This window comes from Mugil cephalus, chromosome 20, assembly GCF_022458985.1.
Source record: "Mugil cephalus isolate CIBA_MC_2020 chromosome 20, CIBA_Mcephalus_1.1, whole genome shotgun sequence".
Classification (NCBI taxonomy): Eukaryota; Metazoa; Chordata; class Actinopteri; order Mugiliformes; family Mugilidae; genus Mugil; species Mugil cephalus.
This window is the reverse complement of record NC_061789.1, coordinates 11,277,442-11,295,253: the sequence shown is the minus strand read 5'-3', so window position 1 is coordinate 11,295,253 and position 17,812 is coordinate 11,277,442. Positions and strand designations below refer to the sequence as shown.

Genomic DNA, 17,812 nt, shown 5'->3' with positions numbered 1-17,812 from the left:
GGTGGAGGAGGAGGAGGTGGAGGCGGAGCTGGCAAAGCCGGGTGGGGGAGGGTTGATGCTTTTCTGCTGTAAACAATGCTAACGTTAACTAGCTCAAGTGCTTGAGCCTGGTCGACCAGCAGCAGCCATGAGCCCACACATGCATTTCACTGCCTTTTAATACAGTAATAGTAACTATGCACTATGCATCAAGTACAATCAATCTGCACAGCCACAGAAAATGTGTCACCAAGGTAGCTACAAATACATGGCAAGTTCAAAGAGTTACAAATCAGCATCCAGAGTAAGAACAAAGATCATGAAGCAGAGAAGTTATGCACATTCAGTGTTCATGGGGAATATTCACAAACAACTATGGGTTTGCCTTTATCAGCTGTATAAACTTTATCTACACGGTGGCCCATCTGAAACACGTTTCCTGTAAGTTTCTCTGCTCTGAAGGATCTGATGAAGGCAAACTGGCAAAACTGTTCTGCAATAAATTAGGAGGGATTGAGATAAGTCATGTTACTGAGGTCTCATTAGAAACAAACACTGATTTCATGGAATATAAATGGTGTAAAAACAGCGGCGGCTTTACAAAATCATGAGAGGCTGTGCAAGTCAGGTGGAAAGTAAAACGATGAGTTCATGTCTAACTGCTAAGCCATGTGAGTAAAAATACACACTAATTATCCTCTTTAATAAACAAACAGAAGTTCCCTAATTGTCTCTCTTCTGTACAGTCGGCTGTGTGTCTGTCGGATCAGTCGGGCTTCACAGAACAAAACAAAAAGGTCTCTGTCCTCCTGAAATCTTCAAACGGCAGATTCTCCTGATCAGTGAGGCAGTCGGAGAAGAAATCATCTGGAAAACAAAACAGAAAAACAAATTTGCTCAGACCTTCCATGTTTTTTTTTTCTTCCCCCTCATCTACTCCTTGTGTGGAGAAACACTGATGAATTTAGTATTTTTACTGGAAAAGCAGACGAGCATCAGAGTCAATCGATAAAAATGTGAATAAATTGTCTCTAAATATTAAGAAAACTAAATTTATGTTTTTTTGGAAATCAAAGGAAAAATATAGAAGTCGGTGGCAATCTTGTATAAAAGTAGAGATGTATTAAATTATAAGGCATCACATTTAATTTATTGTTCACTAATACAACCTTACATGTCACCTGTAAATTCATTAGTCCTACATAGAAAGAGCCACACGTGTCGACAATAAAACTGATTATTATGCTCACACAAATTCATTGAATTCAAATCCTCATGTTGTGAAATTTAATTCCATGTTTTTCTATTATAAAATAATGTAAATAAAGTTTGGAGTAAAATCAAAACCCCTCATACAAAAGTTGTTTTCAGTACGGAGAGCAACTATGAACCGAGAGGTAATTGTGAGTTTATTGTACCCATTAAAAAGGAAATGCATTTCTGTAATTGGAGTTAAATTGTAAAATTGTGCGACTCATTTTTTGTTTATAAACGAATGGTTTGTGAAGCTACAAATGTGAATTACTTGCCTTTTTTGAAAAGCAGCTTAAAATTGTGTGGATTCTTAGCTTCTGCCTGAGCCTGTTTACGCACTGTAATTAGTTTATACTGACTACCTGTATTTATTGTGCTGTGACTGAATAAAAATACTGCTACTACTAAGTTCGGTTGACTGAAAAGAAATATGAAATTATACATCTTGATAACTGGATTAGAGATGTCCGTTCAGGAAACGTGGCGTCTGTCATGACGTTTTAAAACAATCATATGATTTGAAAACTGACAGACTATTAACCTCACAGGACGCCTCTATTTTTTAGGTGATGTAATAATAAGTGTTACTCTTTAATAACTGGGAACAAACAACCACAACTGTTCCCACTTCAGCCTGAAACGAAACAAAGTCAAGGAATCCATGTTTATTCAGATTTAAATCCTCACTCACCTGGACCGTCGTCCGGTCCTCTCCTCCACGTCGCCTTTTCCTCGACTCACCCACCACCTCCCCGCGCCTCCATCCCCCGAACCCCGAACCCCACCCGTCGCCCACCCCCAGCTCCCTCCCCTCGCCCTCGCAGCGTGCTAGCTGTGGGGCTGCGGGGCGATACTGGAGCAGTCAGTAACCAGCAGTCCCACCGTGCTCGCGCTGGACACAGTGACGGCCACGCTGGTGGTGCCGACGGGCCCCGCGCTCGTCGGGTCGGGCCCCGGGTCACCCTGGTTGGTGTGGGTGCCCATGTGACCCTGGAGCTGCGTGGCCGTCTTGCACTGCACCCCGCACAGCTGGCAGAGCAGCACCCCGCCGGCGCCCGTCCCGCCGAAGCCCCCCCGCGCCCCGCCGCTCTCCTTCCACTCCTGACCGTGGTGCTTCTGAGCGTGGACGCGCAGGTACGTGAGGGTGGTGAAGCCTGGAACACACAGACAAACACTCAGGAACAAGGACGTGATCAGAGCAGAAAAACATGTGTCACCAATAAAAAGTCAAACCTGATCTGGATTGTGTAGTTTAGGGATCTCAGTGTTTTTCAGATCAAGGGGCCCCCTACCTACTACATGTGTTCTACATTAAACTCGGCCTATAATTATTGTTAACATTTTGCATTAATTATTAAGCTGTAAAAATACTATACGGATAAAAATATTCCTTTACATATAAATATACAGCTGCTTCTCTTCAGCTAATATTGCAGCGTGTGACGCGATTTCATCCGCGGACTGAACAGGATCTCGGCCAATAGCAGGCAACCCGACAGAGTCAGGTGTGTACTATGTGGCCTCATGATTGGCTCAGCAGCCATAGGGGCGGGGCCTACTGTGTACGGGAGGTTTAGATTGACAGGTCTAGCGCTGAGTGAAGTGCTGACTGAAAGATAACGTCTTCTGCCTCCATTTATCGCTTTACTGAAACATTTTGGATTCGTGTTAATGTGTATTTAATGAAATTTAAATCTGTGGGGGAAAATAAATAAAATAAAATAAAATATTTAAAAAAATGTCTAATCAATCAATTTTGCGATTTTGCGACCCCTCCCTTCAGTACCTCCATGGACTCCCTAGGGGTCGCTGTTGAAGACCTATGTTGTATTTCATCAAATTTGACTTGAATAGGAAATGCATGTACTCTCTGTGAACTACTTTCAGCAGATGATTATTTCAGGTGTGGTTGTGTTTTTTTTATACACAACAATGGAGCCAGGGGCAACACAATGCACGGCCTCGAGTGACAACAATAAAAACAGAGAATAACTCCGGACCTCCCCATAAGCAAACAAACCACGTTTGCGTTGCACAACTGTCTATTTGAGCGTGAACTTTTGCGATCCTGCTGCGCCCTTACTGCGGTTGCAGAGGTGGCAGGCGTGGTGCTGCGACTGGTTGTGGACCCTCATGTGGTCGGTGATGTAGGCGGCCGACAGAAGCTTCCCGCAGATGTGGCACGGCACCTTCTCCTCGTGGCGGATCAGATGAGCGCGGAGGCGATCCCGCGTGGCGAACGCCGACGTGCACGTCTGCGGGAAAGAAAAGCAAAGCGACGGGCGTTCAGGAGCGTTACAACCTCACTTGCGGCCAAATGACACCACACGGTGCATTATTGTGTCCGTGAATGACGGTCAGGAGAGTGTGAAGCTTACGCTAATGCGGCGCCTCGGACTTTCTGCCTGCATCAACTGCATCTAGTTCATCATCATGATAGTCATGAGTAAACAAACAGATGATTACCGTGCACTTGAACGGTCTCTCTGTGGAGTGCACCTGCCGGACGTGGCTGTTGAGGTGGTCTGGTCTGAAAACACAAGCGCACGAAACAAAACAACGTTTAGGAACACGTCGGCAAAAAAGCCTGAGAACGTGTCTTTCTGGCGTACGGTGGTCAGTGAAGGCAGCGTGAATGCTGTAGCTTTTGGAGGCACGGGACAGTAATGACACTTCCTCCGTTTCCATTATGGAAAAATGAAGTGCTTCTTCAGACGTCTGGACATGAAAGTGTGCAGCAAAAGCGCGATGGAAACACTTTTTTTACGGGGTGTGATGTCTCACGTGATGAGATTTTAACAGAATTATGGGACATCGCGAGATGGGACGTTACGAGACGTGGAAATTTCAGAAAGGTCGCTTTGACGGAAACGCAGCTAATGACCCAACAACGTGAGCTGATGATCAGATCAAAGACGTCCAGAAGACATGAAATAGAAGCAGACAGCGTTTATACCGAGAAAAGGCCTTGGCGCAGTGTGGACAGACGTAGGGTTTCTCCACGCCGCCTTGGTGTGAACGCACGTGGTAACTCATTCTGTCTTTCCTCTTGAAGCGCTGCTGGCAGATGGGACAGGAGTACGGCTTCTCGTCCGAGTGGGACAGTCGGTGTCGGTTGAGGTGGTAGACGTCCCTGAAGGCTTTTCCGCAAGCCTCGCAGGCGTGGTTCTTCCTCACCTGGTTGGTGTTGGGAATGGGATTGGGATTGGGATTCTGTGTGGCAGAAGGAGAGACATTACCGTGTACGCCGTTTCTTAAATGCATCGTGTCCCTGTTTAAATTTTGTTAAAGTTTGTGACTTTTTTTCACAACAAAAAACGAAAAAATGTGCATAAAATCACAGTGGGCCACTTATAATTAATGATAAGAGGAGGATTTCTGTTTTTTTTTTTTTTTTTACCCGGTGAACCCACCTGCTCCATAGACCCCACAACAACAACAGCTGTCTGGATGGGCTGAGGAGGCGCGGCCATGGTTACAGTTGCCGGGGCGATGGACACAGAGACCGGCTGGGTCTCCTGGTTGCCGTGCTGACCGGGCTGGGGAAGGGCATCCTGCGCGACGGCGGCGGGGGGAGGAGGGGGCGGCTGGGGCTGCGGGGGCAGGGTGAGATGGAGGAGGGACAGGGGCACCGTCTGCTTCTCCACCCGCCCCCCCTTGGCCCCGTCCTCCTTCTCCCGGGCCGCCCGGTCCTTCATCTTGATGCCCGTGTGCACCGACTGGTGCCGCCGCAGGTTGTAGCTGTTCTTGAACTCCTTGTTGCAGGTGGCGCAGATGTGGGCCGGCCGACTCGGCTTGGGGAGGGGTTTGACTGTCGGACGCAGCAGAGAGAGAGACAGCGATTTAAAGTTTTAAACTGTGGTCAGTGGCCTCACAAACCAGTGTCCGTCCGGACAAACGTCCTGTTTATGGAGGACGAAGTGGGTCTAAGCATGAAATTTTTATTTTTTTTTAAATATTAAAAATTAAGATTTTGTTTTGTCATTTTCTTTGAATAATTTAGTTCAAATACTTGTTACAGATTAAAGCACATTCAGTCCACAGACCTTCAGAAGAAAACAAGAACTGCATGTTGTGCTTTTACTTTTGATATTTGTGAAATAATCAAATAACCTTTTTTTTTTTATAACTGAAAACCCGTGTTTTGATGACAGTTCTGATGAATGTCTAGTCTTTTTTTGTTGAGAGAAAATTATTTTTTAGTTTTTAGAATGACTCTTCTTCTAATATAAAACTGAGGAAATTACTGGAATTATAAACCAACCAGGATCATTATAGAAAATTAAACTTAAGTGAAATATAATTTTCCACTCAGGAATACAGTATCTATATTTAGAAAGTGAACGGGAACTGATATAAAAGAAGTTCCTGAAGCCTCAAGTTTAGGATTTTAAATAATGTTATCATGCTTTGTGTTTTGCAGTAACTCATCACTCATCTGGTTCACTTCTTTGAACAGAAACACAGGTTTTTCCATATATTTATATATATGTGATACGGTTTAGTTTATTTTTGTGTATTTTAATTTATTTGATTTATTAGACCAGAAGAGATTCATAATAAATCAACTCTCAAAATATCAACATAAACTAAAGTTAATCTTTTAATGGTAATAAGTAAGACAGTAACAGGTGGAGAGGATTATGGTTACGACCTGCATCCCTGTCTTATGAAACACCAGCCCACCTTTAAACATATTGATATTGAGAGTCTTTTTGCGTAAACATTAGACCCTGCAGTTAAAAAAAAAACAGTCCCCTCTCCTCCTCACCAGGTAGGGGCTCCTCGCTCAGGGCGGCGGTGTCGACGGTGGACGGCGGCGTCACGATGTGCTCCGCTGGAGGACTCTGGGCCGAGCTGGTCAGCTCGGGCAGCAGCTCGGCCTGGAGCGGCGTCTCAGGTTGACTCTGAGTCGACGGCGTCTGCGGAAGTTGTTTAGTTATTTAAAAATCAGTTTGGATTTTGGATCAGTGCTGGAGCTCAGATAAGTCAATCGGAAAATGAATCAGAGTTTGAATGAACTGGAATTTCTTTAGGATGTTTCTGACACTAAAAATCGTCTGAGATTATGACATAAGATCATTTTTAAATATGTAATTGTTGAAGACTTTAATCCAGCTGGATGTAGATGAGATTAAACAGTATCTCCACTCCCAGTGTGTTGTTATTACATCAGAGTCGCTGACTGATGAGTCCGTGTGCTACAAACCAAGATGAAGTTATTAATTCATTCATTCATCACTGTAATTTGACTATATTGTTGCTGTTTTCACGCTGGAACGTATTCATTAGTTGATTCATTTCACCAACAAATGCCGATCCTTTTTCCTGTTTCTCTGAGGGGAGAATTTCCTGCATTTCTCAGATTTACACCGGACATCCTCGGGACGTTTGGTGGTGATTTTATCGATCGCCAGGTCATGTTGGGACGAGGATTAATAACGGATCCATTCTGCTTTGCTTTGAAATAATTTGTCTTGATTAGTTCAGATTCAGATTCACAGGACTTTAGTTGTCCCAGCCAGCGGGGGCAACTCATGCAGCTTTCCCCACATCAAATAAACAAACAAGGAAACGACAAGTGCGTGGGAACATTATCAATCTATCACAAAATCAGTGCTGTGCAGTGGTGGATCTGGATGTTTAAACTCATGCGTGCAGCAGAGGAGGCTGAAGTTTGTGCTCACCTGTCCTGAAGCAGACAACTTCACCCTGACCCCTCTGTGACCCCCCCTCTCCACCCTCCCTCCATTACCCCACACACAAATGTCAAACACCCCCACCCACCCCTGCTTTCTCTTCCCCCCACCTCACCCCACCTCAAAACAACCCCATCCTCAAAGCAGCTGCGGCGTCAATTAACACTCACCTGAAATAGGAAATTGCTCCAGGAGGTGTCCATCCTGACAAACAGAAGCGGCCCGGGACCGAAGCGGGGAGGGAGGAGGGCCACGGAGCCCAGGAGAAAAGCCCCGAGTGCTGCTATGAAAACACAATCTGCGGCCTGTATCGCAGCTCTACCTGCTCGGCTTAATTCATGGAAGAAGCAAAAAAAATAAAAAATTGTGGTGACACCGGACGATGTTGAGCTAAAAAAAAAAATCGACCTACACTTATTAGTGATTAGTTATGAGTTAATCATCTGTTGGCAATAAACAGGCACTGACAATTTAGTAAATGCGACAGAATGGTTGTTGTCATGCTTTCTTTAATGGTGCACTTTTAATATAATCTGCTTATGTCTACTGTAATAAAATTTGGTGAATTGCATGCAAAATAGAGATTATTTTGATACAGAAGATGAGCGGTCACAATCATAGCAGCAGCTCGGGACTCGTTTATTTTGCGATAGCTCCGAATAAAAAAAAAAGGCCGCGGCGTCGGGATCCAAGCCTCGGCGTCGCGTAGAGCTCGTCCCCTAACTAGAGCGCTCCTGCTCGGCCGCGGTCCGTGGCTCCGCCTCGGCGTTTCAATCGACAGGGTGACATCTTTCTCTTTTTTTCAAATTCGCTCCCTCTCTCGCCCTCTCTCTCTCCCTCTCCCTCCCTCCCTCTCTGTCTTTCTTCCTTTTCTTTTTTTATCTCTTCTTCTCCCCCTCTGTCCCTCTCCGCTGCTTTAAAGGGAAAGTATTTTGTGTATGCACCCTCCTCGCGGACCCCGTCTCGGCTCGTCTCGCCCCCGCCGCCGCCTCTTCTTCTCAATAGGCCGACAAATAATGAAATCCGACATTTATAGAACCAGCTCGCTCGTTAATCCCCCCGCCACGCTTTAAAGTGAAAAAATCCACCGCCGCCGGTAAACAGAAAATCTCACCGGCCAGAGACCCGGACCGCGTCCGTCAAACTGTAAGCTAAAATGGTGTCGGGTTTAGCTAAAACAAGGCTCTTTATCCTGAGAGCATCTTAAAGGTAACGATGCGCGCAAGTGCAACAGCTGGATCCAACCTCGGTGCACATGACGTCCATTCCTGAATGGGCCAGGCAGACCGGCGCACCAAAACCCGTTCAAAAAATCCCAAATTTCACGTCGGCTCGTCCTGTTGTGAAGTTAGCGGGGATGACAACGATTTGTCGTTTTCAGTAAGAGGCACTGATAAATTCGGCTTGCAGAATTTATATGAAACATCCATTTAATTGTCGAACATGTTTATTATTAACTCGTTCTTATCGATAATCTTGATTAAAAAGATGTTAGAGATCCCCTCCCCAGTTCTCAAACATAGAGCACAAGTGTCTGAAAGACACAAAATGACCACAGACATCTGATTGCATTTTTGTATGTTTGTCTTTTTCTGAAGTGACCCTTCAAAAATATAATATGCTAATATTAAATGTGCAGAAAAATATAATACGCTAGTATTAAATGTGCAAACCTACACAATTTTTCTAAAAAAAACAAAACAAAAACAAAGCAAACATGCATTTGCTCATTTTAATCATATTTATTTTGCAGCTGCTTTTACAGTAAATTCAAACCAACCAACCAAAAATAATAATAATAATAACCACCAAATATTTAAATTACCACAATTTAATTTTCTTAAACATTAGAATTGGCTTTGATATATATTTACTCTCTAATAATACATTCTAGGAAATAAGTTCCATCAAAAACAATGTTCAGCACACACATGGCTTTACAGTTATCAGCAGCACAAACCATAATACTTGGAGCTCCACATGTTGTGAGGTAAACCGTACGCAGGTCACGCATATACCGTGTACGCGTGACCTGTATAACGTTCTGCACAAACAGAAAAAAAACAAAACACACCTCATCTACCACAAGTAAAGAACATTAGAAACCTCAAGTAGGCGCCAGCACGTCAGTGTCCCATAGAAAAACAAAAACAAAACTCTAAAAAACGCAAACAAATGGCTCGGATGTGGCGAGAGGAATACTTCAGCACTGACGGCTTTACTTTCATTTGGATCAACTGAATGAGCTTCAGTTCGGTTTGTTTGGTCGTCGATTTCAGGGATGTCAGTTGAAAGGACACAGAGGTGGCTGCCGTGTTCTCCAGATGTCGGTCTGGATACAGAAAGAGAGGCAGCAGCTTACGAAGCGTCGAAGCCTGAAAGGATCGTTCCGCTTTGTTTCAGCTGCTGCATTTAACGTCAATATGTCTCTATGAGTCATAGCGAAACAAAAAGCCCTCTGCACCTTTAAAAGCTTAACATTTTTACTTGAAGAAAAAAAACAACATAAATGGACCGCGCTGTGCTATCTCTAAAAGTTTGTGATGAAAAAAAACTCATTTATCCTTAAATATTTTATATCATCAACAGTTCCAAGCCATTAATAACAATGTCCTTATGCGGAGCATCTGGACTAAAATCCAGATGTTTTAAAATGTATCTAAACGTTTAAATAACCATTATTTTAGCTGCAGGAAAGTGAATCAGCATTTTAGAAGTGACTTTATATTTTAATTAACACGCTAAAACACAAAGGTGTTTCACTTAATGCTACAGGAGACAGAGACACGAGCAAATACTTACACCTGAACGCACCGATTACGAGAGTATTGGTGTGTGATGACAAGCCGACCGTCCTGCACAGCCACAGTCGGCCAGCGTGAATCCAGATGTTCTGCATCGGAGGTTTATAACGGATCTGAATCCTCGCATTAAAATCACGATTGATTTAAGATTTGCTGTAATGTTCAAAGCTCTGGGATTTTTTGTCACTATTTCTTTTGATTTCCAAGTACTGGGCAGTTCTGATTGTCTTCTAGGAGAACGTGATTACGCAGCCGATGAGCTTAAGAAAACGACCAAACGGAGGAAAATAAGAGCGTAGAATTCAGGCTTCACGGGTTTATGTTACAAGTCAAGTCTGTTGGCGAATATGTAGAGAAATAAAGCACTCAAACGTGCACTATAAGTTCATCACACTTAATAATTTAGTGATTCCAATAGTAATAATTTATATTGAGGCCATTTACTGGCAAAATAAGTGGGAAAAAAAAACTTTTAAACTGAGTTTTCTGACTGGAATCATCTTGTGAACTTTGGTCGTGCGTTTTCTGGAGTGGGTTTTTTCGCGTCGCCTCGCACATCAGCAGCCCAGCGCCGCCTTTTTAGACAATAAGAAGGAATAAAACCGGATCCGTCGCTCTCGCCGCTCACCCCTCCACCCTCTCGCCCTCTCACTGCCCCTTCGCAGCTTTCCCTCGCTCGGCGACGTCCATGGCGGCCATGTTCTGCGAGGCGGTGATGAGGTGCACGAGGCTGATGCCCGACTTCAGCAGGCAGATGGCGCAGCAGATCCCCTGCAGCCAGTAGAGCCAGGCTGCGAAAAGAGACACAGAGACACGTGTTGGCGCTCGTAGAGACGAGTCGTCTGAGAAAACCAAAGCATGAAAACGGGGGGAGGGGGGGTAACTCGTTTCGGAGGACACCGAGGGAAAACCGTGACCTGAAATGTGCTCAGGCGTTGGTTAGATCGTCTTGTGTCGGACAAAGTCTTACATGCGGGTTCCTCGATGTGATGGAGGAGGTAGAGCAGGCAGAAGAAGAGCTCGTTCCCAGCGCACATCACGAACAGCACCGGCTGCAGGAGACAACACAGTTTCACTCTCTTTTCCTTTTTTTCTTTTTTTTTTCTTAGCTAAATCAACAAAGATTTAATCCTGAGACAAGAGCGCGACGGACCTTAGATGTGTAGTAGATCCGGAGGATGGGGTTGCCGGAGAGGTCGATGGTTTTGTGGCTCGTTGATCCTTTTACGGTAGAACTGAGGAAACAAAACACAAAAGTGATCCTCCCTTTCTGAGTAAATTCCCTCAGGATTATTAATTTAAGGCAAATTTTTCCATAAATATCATAGAAATATGAGCACGGAGGAGCATTTTCTTTATCGAGGATTAAAGAGCATTAAATTAAATGTGTGAAGACATGATGGAAACTGACACATTTATTCTGATAACTCCCGCAGGCTGCCAATACGTTTTAATGGTTAAAAATAACACAGGACTGATTGTCGTCGGTTCACATTATCAAAGTAAAACTCTTGTTCTGGGTCCATTAGGCCTGATTTGATTATTTCTCACGTAAAGCTGAGCTATGAATAAAATATTATCCAACACTGTTTCCAGCGGAAAAACCAGCCCTCGTCCGCGCGACGCTCGCGCGGAGCGGAGAGCAGCGGGGAGGGGATGACGAGGACGTGGGAGCTGGCGCTGCAGAGCACAGCGGAGCCGATGACTCACCTGTGCAGGTGCAGCCAGTGGCTGGCGATGTCCAGACACATGCTGAGCTGGAACAGGAAGGTGTAGGAGGGGTAGATTAGCGACAGGTTCACCAGCAGACACATGGTGGCGCAGCGGTCCGTCAGCATGTCCAGCATTGCTCCGAACTTGGTGGCTGATGTTAAACACGATGGAGAGAGAGGAACAGAGAGTCAGAATCCTGAGGGAACAACACATCCTGCTGCAGGTTTCCATGACTGACGCACAGAGAAGAAAAGGGCTCATAAAAGTCATGTGAGCTCCGGGTGCAGAATTATATAAACGCATGACCCCGTAATAAAATCCAAACGGTGTCTAACTAGAGTCAGGCTGCCCGGGTAAGGGCCTTGTGGTTTCAAGCCTAAAGAGGTGCATCTGCAGATACGTACACTGGTTGAGAGCTCGGGCAGCGTGGCCGTCAAAAGCGTCGAGCACAGCGCTGAGGAGGTAGCAGAAGACGGCCGGCCACGGGCAGCAGGGCATCAGGAAGAAGGACAGCAGGGCCAGCACCACACGGGCATAACCTGCACGAGATGGGTTGAATTAATCGTTGAATTAAAATGTGCAACTTTTGTTTTGTTTTTGTTCCTTTCACCACTGGAAGGAAGTGACGTAGCCACTGTTTGCATGAAAGCATGAAACCCAAAAACAAATGAATGAACATGAGTAAATATATTAAAATCTATATATGTTTTGAGCCGTTTAAAATTAATTCAGCTTAGATCAAATATGCTTGATTAAATAACATTCAGCCTTTATGGTGATTATTTATCATAAACAACACGGATCATTTTCTGAGATTTAATCAGTTTGACGTTTCAATGGCTGCAAGTGTCGTGAACAAAGTAAAAAGTAGTAGCACAATTTGATGTTTCCGTTTTCTAACCATTTGGTCGAATTTAACTTCCACGGTTAAAGTTAAGGAAACTCGGATTAACTCGGTAGAAAATCGCTGGATTTACTATAAATATACACATATATATATTGAATATACTTTGGTTTGAGTGTCTCAGAAGCATCTACAGTGACGTTAATGCTAATGCTAAGCTAACTACGAGCTGGCGGAGACCGTGGGAAAAAAACAACAACAACGAACTCACCGATTAAATTAGGGACAAATAAGAAAATATTTTCCTCAGGCATCTCGGACGTATTGGGGCGACTCGCGGTCGTTCGTCTTCTTGAATTTAATACCGGGTGGTGTCTTTGGGAGGAAGACTCAGCGGGCTGTAGTTGTCAGACTGGGTAGGCAGAAGATGACTTCTTCCTCTCTGCGGCGGAAACAACAACAACAAGGCTTCCGCTGCTTTTGTTTTTAGAATAAAAGCTGCATGAGGACACAGACACTTCGCAAGAAGCGACGGCAGAGAGACACTAGCGTATCATTGGATGTTAAATGTATAAATAAAACAACACATTATATATTTTTACACTAATATCATGATAATAAAAGAGGGAAAGTGCCATTGCCTTTGATTACATTCGATAAGAAGCTTCTGCAAGTGTTTGCATTAAGTTTTCACCAAGATCTTGTATTAATGATGGGAGAGTCTGACCACCGTGCAAAGCCTTTTCCAGCACATCCCAAAGATTCTCAATGGGGTTCAGGTCTGGACTCTGTGGAGGCCGATCCATGTGTGAAAATGATGATGTCTCCTGCTCCCTGAACCACTCTTTGACTGTTTGAGCCCCATGAATCCTGACATCTTGGAATACGTCCATGATATCAGAGAAGATTAAATCCATTGATGTAATAATCTGGTCATTCAGTATATTCAGGTAGTCAGCTGACCTCATTCTTCCGAAATAATGTTGCTGAACCTGGACCAATCTTCATGCTCCTGGATAAATTGAAGCCTTTTTTTTTCCTGGTTAGCCTCATTGATTGGTGGTTTTCTTAAAACCCACACAGCTTTCTTTTACTTTCACTATTAAACACAGACTGTTGTTTTTCTTTGATTTGATTTCATCAAATGTTTCAGTGTTTGGCAACGACATTTCTTCCTAAAAGAGGATGGTTCCCCACTACCCTTCCAGCTTTTAATAATGCAGCATTGGACAGTTCTTAACCCAGTTTTTAGTTTCTGCTTCAGTCTCCTTAGATGTTTTCTCTGCTTGACGCATGCCAATGATTTTACCCTTCTCTAACAGACTAACATCTTTTCCACCACCATAGGATGTGTTGTTTCGACATGGTTGTTTAAGAAACGAGAAGCTACTCATTGCATCATTTGGGGTTAAATAACTCGTTGCTGAAAGCTGAAACATAACCACCCATGCAGTAATTATGCAAGAGGAAGCCGGTACCTATTTGCGTCCTTGAATCCAGGTGACTTTCATCCACCACATTTATTTCCAAACCTCCCCAACCAATGAAAACAAGCCGACACTTCTGTTTTTGTTCTTTTATTTCTCCAAAAATTATTTTGTTACGTTTCTGTACAACTCGTTTCTCCTCCAAACACTTTGCACCGAACCTGAACATTTTCAACTCCGACAGACACACATCCACCCCGCTCTCCACTCAAACACCGACTCTCACTACAGCAGTATCCTCCTCCTCCTCCTCCTCCTCCTCCTCCTCTTCCTCCTCACAGCTGCTCCTGTCAGTTTCTCACAACACAACGCTCGGGGCATTTTCAGGGGAGTGTTTCCAGCCTTTACAGGTCGAGGCAGTAACACTGAATGAGTTTGTCCAACAGAAACATTTAAAACTGCACCAGGAACGTGTGGACCCAAACAAAAAAGCCAATTATCTGACAGAAGAACAGTTTTACATTTTGGGACATTACATCGTTTGCTATAGACGCCTGAAACGAACACCTTTAACTATCTTTTTAACACTGGATTGCATCAGCTTTAGGGATGCCAGACTGTCCCTGAACGCACCACAGAGCTGAACTGAAACAATTAGTCAATTCACAAAAATCAAGACTTTGTGTTTTGTTTCTTTTTAAGCTGAATATCTTTTGTTTTGTTTTTTGTTTTTTTGTTTTTTTTTTTAGAAACCGTGACAGTGAATCCTCTAGTCGTCAAATTATTAAATGGACAAAACAATCGTCAGAAGAATGTGGGGGGGCAGCAAAACCACCGATTGTTCTCGTGATGCGATTAATCTGCAGCTTATTTCATCAAATTGTTGATTATTTTGTAAACCTTCTGTAGTCAACTGCTTTATGACAATGACGCCATAAAATAAAAATAGAAAAATCACGAAAGTGACATGAAATTAAAAAAACAAAAACAAAACAGACTTCTAAAGAGTCCAAAATGCTGAAATTAAATGAACCCCTATTGTGAAAACCCTGGATAGAGATTCTGTTTTTTGTGAAACAGAGAAAATTTAAATGTTTTTACTGAAAAAAAAAAGAATATTTGACTTTGAAAATAACTCTGTGCTATTAACATTGATTGATGACTCGTTTCAGCTCTAAATAATAAGATGTCGCCTTTAAGAGGCGGATTTTTTTTCACTATTTTCAGACATTTTCCCGACAAGAAAAACCTTCAGAAGACAGCAAAAATACAAATTGCACAAGATGTTCCTCAAAATTTGACAAAATACAAAAATCCTACTGTCAGTAACCTGCTCACAAACTGAAGTGTTTTCAGAGAAAATGAAATGAAGTGTAACATACACCCAAACGTATTAGGACTCCTCGCTCGTTGGAGGCGACATAAACTTCCCCAGTGCAGTTTTAATTGGCAAAAATAAAAACACTTCAGGAATGTTCGGGATTTAAAAAAAAAAAAAAAAGAAACAATAACATTGGCAAAATGAAATCTCACGCTTTAAACATTTTTTTTTCCCTCTCAGGAAGATGAGAAGCACAGTTCATCCAGACACTTCCAACAAACAGAACCCAGCACAGCTTCTTATATCCGACTCGTTTCCACTCAGCGTCTTTAAAGTCCAGCATGTCCTGCAGTGATGTGTCCCAAAAAAAAAACAAAAAAAACAAAAAATAAAAACAGAAAAGCTCCATTTTACAGCTTCCACTCTGAACGTGGCGTCAGTTTGTCCTCTCCTGCTCTCATTCACCATCTCTTGTCAACATTTGCACAAAACTGAGAAACGAAAAAAAAAAGAAGAAGAAAAAAAAAGCCAAGAAATGTTTTCTCTTTTAAAATCCACCAAACATTCTTTTACTATCAGTGCAAATGAGGTAGACGTGACAACTAAGGACAGCATCCGATCGCCCGGAGGTCAGCTGAAGATGATTTTCTACCCATTCGGACTGTGCAAAATTCAAACCATGAGGTGTTCACTTGGAAAACAGACGGACAGAGTGGGGTTACTATGGAGTCCCAAAGGTGCCAATATTAAATTATAACTGAAACAAATAATTATATGTACAAAGTTGTGTAAAATACAAAGAAAAAAAGAAGCTGTGAAATTAATTATCACCTCTAATTTGACAAGTCTGTTTAGATTTTATCAGCTTTCCATTTGATGAGACATATTTTCCACTTTCCTTATAGTTTATTAATGTAAAACGTATTGTGTAATATATTGTGATGCTGTTGTTGGAGAGTCATTAATATGACGACACATAAAGACGATTTACTGTTAAAACCGGTTGAAAGTAAATTTCGGTAAACATTTCAAAATGTCCTCAATTATTTCACAAGCTCGATATATTTTAAACAATTTGTGCATATGCTTTTTTTTTTTTAATATTGAAAACTTTCTGGGCTGTGTTTTGCATGGTTTGTGTGTTTGGGGTAAAAAAATAAAAATAAAAAATCTACTGCACAGTAACAAGTATGAAATATAAAACTGAAAATAATAATAAAAAAAAAAAATGGCACGAAAATTTGTAATGAAATATCCGGAAAATACGCGTGTGACTAAGCTCGACTGTGGACGCTCCACGTTTTAATACTGGCTCAAAATAAAATGTAAAGAGTAGAACGCAGCCCTGCCCAGAACCGGAGACTCCCACCCTGAGACCTCGACAGGAATGCTGGGAAAGGTAGTCCATTTGTCCTCCTTAAAAACATTAATATTTTTTTTTTTTATAGCTCTATCACAGTAACATTGCGCTTATTCCCCACCTAGTGGTCAAAATTGGCAATTACATTTTTAAAAATTAGCATACAACATAAATATTCCAACTGCAGTAGTAGTAATAATAATGATAGTATCTATTGGTCTGCATCTAGTACAAATTGTCTGAACTCACGTGACAAAATAATCATTATTATTACTCTAACACAGTCTCAAAGTTAGTGCTTCTATGTACACCGGTAAGTACAATGCAAGTCAAAAGTGTTTGGACAGTGAACAATCTTCAGTATACCTGCTACTTTTACTCAGGTATCTTACATTTATATGCATTTATATAAATAGGTAGTGTGCATGTTTATTCATACAAATGCTTGTCTGTACATAAGTTCCATGCACTGAATTGTACTAGTTTGTAATGCACATGTACATCTTATCTACAGATGCAGACGAACTGTGGAGAAATCGGTGTGGGAAAGCTGTCAGCGCCGCGAACACACACACATACAGACACACACAGACACACACACACGCATACACGCCCCATCAAACGCACGTACAGATTTAGTGCTCAGCCCACGCAGAAACACTCTGTGGCAGCATCTCGTTAAAGGAACCTTCCGGCTAGATTTTGTTGTTTTTGGCGCTGTGCGGTGAGATGACTGACGTCGTGTGTTTGGGTTCAGTACAGAGGTTAGCCGGGTTAGCTAGCCTAGCCTAGCCTAGCCTAGCCTAGCCTAGCCTAGCCTAGCCTAGCCTAGCCAAGCATAGCCTAGTGTGAAAGACAAAGCATATAAAGGATTAAAAAAACGCTTTCCAGCAGATTCAATTTAGGTTTAGTTGTTTTTTTTTTAATCATCAATCCCGTAGAGGATTAACAGACGTATAAGGTACAAATGTTAGTGTATTAAGTAATTGTTTGACTCCATGAGCAGACAAAAAAATGCTATCACCGTCCTTCGCAGTGGCTACGTTTACACGGACACTCGTATTCAACCCAGAACAGACATTCGTTATTTTAATTCGGTTGCAAAGTGTGATGTAAACCTTTAGAAAATATTAGCTGCTAATAACCATCCAACCAGATCTGATGTTTCTCACTGGTTAGAATGAATCTTTCTAATTTCTTCCTGTGCATGTTTGTCCCACATGAGGTAAACATCAGGTTTGTTCGAACAAAGCCTGAATCCATGTGGACACTGAAGACTTGGTCGTCTTCAGCAGTTTAATCAATTCGATGATGTTGTTAAAAGACACTTATTATATACGTTCCAGTCTATTTTGTGCACGTTAAAAAAAAAAAGTAATGTGTTGGGGAATGTAAACATATATTACAGAGT

At 42.5% G+C, this 17,812-nt stretch overlaps 2 protein-coding genes across 3 annotated transcripts; both read right to left on the bottom strand.

The window, feature by feature from the left end:
• Positions 1-140: 140 nt before the first annotated feature.
• LOC124998284 (myc-associated zinc finger protein) lies at positions 141-8,129 on the bottom strand. 2 transcript variants are annotated; one of them, XM_047572559.1, is made up of 8 exons: positions 7,103-8,126; positions 6,005-6,155; positions 4,647-5,044; positions 4,190-4,446; positions 3,700-3,763; positions 3,317-3,488; positions 1,925-2,387; positions 141-846 (listed from the first exon to the last, which is right to left on the bottom strand). In XM_047572559.1, exons 1-7 carry the CDS (start codon positions 7,133-7,135, stop codon positions 2,062-2,064), a joined length of 1,401 nt encoding a protein of 466 aa, XP_047428515.1. In that variant the 5' UTR covers positions 7,136-8,126; the 3' UTR covers positions 141-846; positions 1,925-2,061. The 2 variants fall into 2 exon arrangements, with proteins under 2 accessions (XP_047428515.1, XP_047428516.1); XM_047572560.1 differs by lacking the exon at positions 141-846 and having other exon boundaries at positions 2,048-2,387; positions 4,258-4,446; positions 7,103-8,129.
• A 530-nt stretch (positions 8,130-8,659) lies between these two features.
• cdipt (CDP-diacylglycerol--inositol 3-phosphatidyltransferase (phosphatidylinositol synthase)) lies at positions 8,660-12,740 on the bottom strand. Its single transcript, XM_047572563.1, has 6 exons — positions 12,565-12,740; positions 11,854-11,988; positions 11,447-11,600; positions 10,890-10,971; positions 10,707-10,788; positions 8,660-10,527 (listed from the first exon to the last, which is right to left on the bottom strand). Exons 1-6 carry the CDS (start codon positions 12,605-12,607, stop codon positions 10,385-10,387), a joined length of 639 nt encoding a protein of 212 aa, XP_047428519.1. The 5' UTR covers positions 12,608-12,740; the 3' UTR covers positions 8,660-10,384.
• Positions 12,741-17,812: the final 5,072 nt, after the last annotated feature.

Coding starts and splice junctions, on each gene's coding strand:
- cdipt (XM_047572563.1), bottom strand. CDS start 12,607: ATGCCTGAGGAAAATATTTTCTTATTTGTCCCTAATTTAATCG. Junction 11,989..12,564: donor ATTTGTCCCTAATTTAATCG/GTGAGTTCGTTG, acceptor CATCTCGTGCAG/GTTATGCCCGTGTGGTGCTG. Junction 10,528..10,706: donor TCACATCGAGGAACCCGCAT/GTAAGACTTTGT, acceptor CTCTTTTCGCAG/CCTGGCTCTACTGGCTGCAG.
- LOC124998284 (XM_047572559.1), bottom strand. CDS start 7,135: ATGGACACCTCCTGGAGCAATTTCCTATTTCAG. Junction 6,156..7,102: donor GGAGCAATTTCCTATTTCAG/GTGAGTGTTAAT, acceptor CAACTTCCGCAG/ACGCCGTCGACTCAGAGTCA. Junction 5,045..6,004: donor GAGCGAGGAGCCCCTACCTG/GTGAGGAGGAGA, acceptor TGCGTCCGACAG/TCAAACCCCTCCCCAAGCCG.